This window comes from Trichechus manatus, unplaced genomic scaffold (assembly GCF_000243295.1).
Source record: "Trichechus manatus latirostris isolate Lorelei unplaced genomic scaffold, TriManLat1.0 scaffold00116, whole genome shotgun sequence".
NCBI classification, from domain to species: Eukaryota; Metazoa; Chordata; class Mammalia; order Sirenia; family Trichechidae; genus Trichechus; species Trichechus manatus.
Genome location: NW_004444052.1, coordinates 1,007,466 through 1,011,504, shown reverse-complemented (window position 1 = coordinate 1,011,504; position 4,039 = coordinate 1,007,466). Strand labels below are relative to the sequence as shown.

Genomic DNA, 4,039 nt, shown 5'->3' with positions numbered 1-4,039 from the left:
TAATCTTTTCCTTGTATCCTGTTCTCTTCATTCTCCCTTGCTCCCGAAGGGGTGAGACCAGTGGAGTATCTTAGATGGCTGCTCATAGGCTTTTAAGACCCCAGATGTTACTCACCAAGGTAAATGTAGAACATTGTCTTTATAAACTGTGTTATGCCAATTGAGCTAGATGTTCCCCAAGACCATGGTCCCCAGCAAGGCTATAAATCTTTATAGGAGCGGATTGCCACATCTTTCTCCTGAAGTGCAGCTGGTAGGTTTGAAATGCAGACCGTTTGGTTAGCAGCTGAGTGCTTAACCACTGTACCACCAGGGCTCCTCAGAGGCCCCGAACAAGGTGTAATTTTGTATTTGTAAACTTTTATTCTTTTTTTAAAAGAGGGCCTTCCAAATCAAATAAACTTTAGACCCCACAAGACCTTAATTTGTCTCTGATCATGGAGAGAAAGAGAGCCTTTGATTAGGGATCAGTGCATTCCAGAGGATCTTTTTTTTTTTTTTTAATTGTAGTAACTATATATGTAACCATGAATATACCATGAACTGCCAGAAGAACGAACAAATCTGTCTTGGAAAAAGTACAGCCAGAATGCTCCTTAGAAGCAAGGATGGCAAGACTTTGTCTCACGTACTTTGGACATGTTATCACAAGGGACCAGTACCTGGAGAAGGACATCATGCTTGATAAAGTAGAGGGTCAGTGAAAAAGAGGAAAACCATCAAGGAGATGGATTGACACAGTGTCTGTAATGATAGGCTCAAGCATAACAACAATTGTGAGGATGTCACAGGACTGGGAAGTATTTTGTTCTGTTGTACATAGATAGGATCACTATGAGACAGAACCGACTCAATGGAACCTAACAACAACAACATATATGTAACAAAACATTTGCCATTTCAGCTTTCTTCACATGTACAATTCATTGACACTCCTTGAGTTCGGGATCACTGGTGGCGCAATGGTAAAGTGCTCAGCTGCTAACCGAAAGGTCAGTGGTTGGAACCCACCAGTGGACCCTCAGGAGAAAAGACCTGGTGATCAGCTCTCGTAATGATTACAACTTAGGACACTTTATGGGGCAGTTCTCTCTGTCCTTTAGGGTCACTGTGAGTCAGAATTGACTCAACAGCACACAACAATTGCATTTATCATGTTGTGCAACCATCACCATTAGCACTTTCCAAATTCTTCCATCACTTTTAACAGAAACTCAGACTTCCCTAAATAATGAACCTCCTTTTTCCCCTCTGTCCTGCCTACCCTTGGTAATCACTAATAAACTTACTTCTGTATACACTTGCCTATTCTAGAGATTTCACATAAATGGAATCATACAATATTTGTCCTCTTGTGACTGACTGTTTTCACTCAGCATGATGTTTTCAAGGTTCATCCAAGTGGTAGCATGTGTCAGAACTTCATTTCTCTTTGTGCTTGAGTAATATTCCATTGTATGTATATACCACATTTTGGTTATCCATTCATTAGTTGGAGCCCTGCTGGTGCAGCGGTTAAGCTTTTGGCTGCTAACCCAAAGTTCTGCAGTTTGAATCCATCAGCTGTTCCTAGAAACCCTATAGGGTTGCTATGAGTTGAAATTGACTCAATGGCAATGAGTTTTTGGTTTATTCATCAGTTGATGGACATTTGGGTTGTTTCCTTGTTTTGGCTATTGTGAAGAGTGGTACAATGAACACTGGTCTACATTCAGATGATCTCTGAAAGACAGATACACATACAAACACACACACACAGAGTATTACCTTGGTTAGAAACCTGATGAGTTTGTCTTATATTGTGGGTGTGCTTCTGGTAAAGCATCTGTTATGGACTGAATTGTGTCCCCCCAAAATATGCATCAACTTGGTTAAGCCATGTTTCCCAGTATTGTATGGTTGTCCTCCATTTTGTGATTGACGTAATTCTCCTATGTGTTGTAAACCCTAATCTCTGCCTGTGGTTAGTGAGACAAGATTGGATTATGTTAAGGAGGATTGGGGTGGGATGTAACACTCTTACTCAGGTCACATCCCTGATCCAATGTAAAAGGAGTTTCCCTGGGGTGTGGCCTGCATCACCTTTTTTATCTTACAAGAGATAAAAGGAAAGAGAAGTGAGCAGAGAGTGGGGGCCTCATACTACCAAGAAAGCAGCACCAGGAGGAGAGCAAGTCCTTTGGATCTGGGGTTCCTGCGCGGAGAAGCTCCTAGACCAAGGGAAGATTGATGACAAGGCCCTTCCTCCAGAGCCGATGGAGAGAGAAAGCCTTCCTCTAGAGTTGGTGCCCTGAATTCAGACTTCTAACCTACAGACTGTGAGAGAATAAACTTCCGTTTGTTACAGCCATCCACTTATGGTATTTCTGTTATAGCAGCACTATATGACTAAGATAGCATCTATTCCTCTAGTTCAAAAAAAAGGTAGAACTGAATATCAGGGAGCTGAACTGTGCCATTCCTCTCTGCTTCCCAGCCACACACAGAGAGAATTCACACCACCAAGTAGGGAGAGGAACATCCCTGGTCTTCCGATTTAAACAAGTGGTTGGATTTTGGCATGGGGGTTGAAGACAGGGCTTTGAGACTAATGCTCACCTGGCACTGGATGTCCAACTAAAAGTGACAGGACCTTTGTGCCAAAGATGAAACCTAAGGGAAAGGGAAGGTCCATGGGTGGCGCAAACAGCTTTTGCTCGACTACTAACCTAAAGCTTGGTGGTTCGAACTCCCCCAGGGCATCGTGGAAGAAAGGCCTGGTGATCTTCTTTCTTTAAGATTATTGCCAAGAAAACCGAGTGGAGCTCTGTTCTACTTTGTAACACGTGAGGTCGCCATGAGTTGGAATCTACTCTATGGCAATGGGCTTGGTTTTTGGTTAAGAGAAAGGGAAAATGGATGTGTGTACAAGATTTGATGGGGGAGGGGTGAATAAACGAGTAGGTGTGGAGGGAGGATGTCTGAATTGAAGTGGGAAAGGATAGAGAGGAAGCAATGAGGGGTCCAGGACATGGCTATGTGACAGGGGTTACTGTCAAGGACATGGGGCAGGGGGCCCTCGAGGTAAACCTGAGGACGTCTGGTGTCCTGCCACACCCCCTGGAAACCTGTGGCGGTGACTGCTTTACCCCTAGGGATTGCCTGACCTCAGGAAGAATTTTGCTCATTCTATTGTGTCTTTCTTAACAAACCCACCTCTCTTCCGAATGACCTTCAGAACGTACACACTGGGTTCTGTTCTCTGCTTGGGCTGCTTAAATTTGAAATTCACTGGGTTCCTTTCCTTTGTAAATTTTTTGCAGCTCTCAGAGACCCTCGGTTTTACTCCTGTCCCATCTACAAGAAGCCAGTTCGAACAGACTTGAACTACATCGCTGCCGTGGAGCTCCGGACGGCCCAGCCCCCTGAACACTGGGTGCTCCGTGGGGTCGCCCTTCTCTGTGATGTCAAGTAACGTGGGGGATCATCCCTCCCCGCAACAGTTTGGAAAATACAAGATCCAAATGATCATAACCTCCATTCCTCTGTGAGTTCAGGACGTTATATAAATCAGGTTGCTTGTGCAAGTTAATGAGCTGCATTAGCTCCCCCCACTCCTTAGTTCAATGCTGACACTTAACCTCTTTCATCATGAATGACCCTTCACTGTATTTGTTGCAAAAGTTATTGAGTGATTTTAAAATAAAATTTACAACTTTCTAATGAAATTTGGTTTTCAGATTCCTAGTAAATGTATTTTCTTCTTCCTGGAACTCTAAACACTGACTAGGTTAGGCAGATAATATTTCCTTTGAAGGGATTATTAATTTGGTTTTAGTGACAAACAGTTTCTCTAAGGTAATTTGGAAAGTTTGCTTCTATTGCTTTTTGCATTTAGGTCAGGTTAAGAGATTTATTTTCAGAGCTTCAAGTAGCCAATTAAAAAGATATTTTAAAAAATGGAAAGAAATAGAAGAATGGGTTAAGAACATGAAGAAATAATTCATACATGCTTACAGAATAAACAGAATAATGTTCAATCCCACTGGTAATTAATAAT

At 42.6% G+C, this 4,039-nt stretch overlaps 1 protein-coding gene across 1 annotated transcript in view; it reads left to right on the top strand.

Annotated features, from left to right (window-relative positions):
* The window catches only part of DNAH5 (dynein axonemal heavy chain 5), a 251,935-nt gene extending 248,168 nt beyond the window's left edge, over positions 1 to 3,767 (top strand). The window contains exon 79 of the mRNA XM_012557737.1: positions 3,303 to 3,767. Within this exon, the coding sequence (XP_012413191.1) occupies positions 3,303 to 3,454 (152 nt within the window). The 3' untranslated portion in view covers positions 3,455 to 3,767. The remainder of the gene's footprint in view (positions 1 to 3,302) is intronic.
* Positions 3,768 to 4,039: the final 272 nt, after the last annotated feature.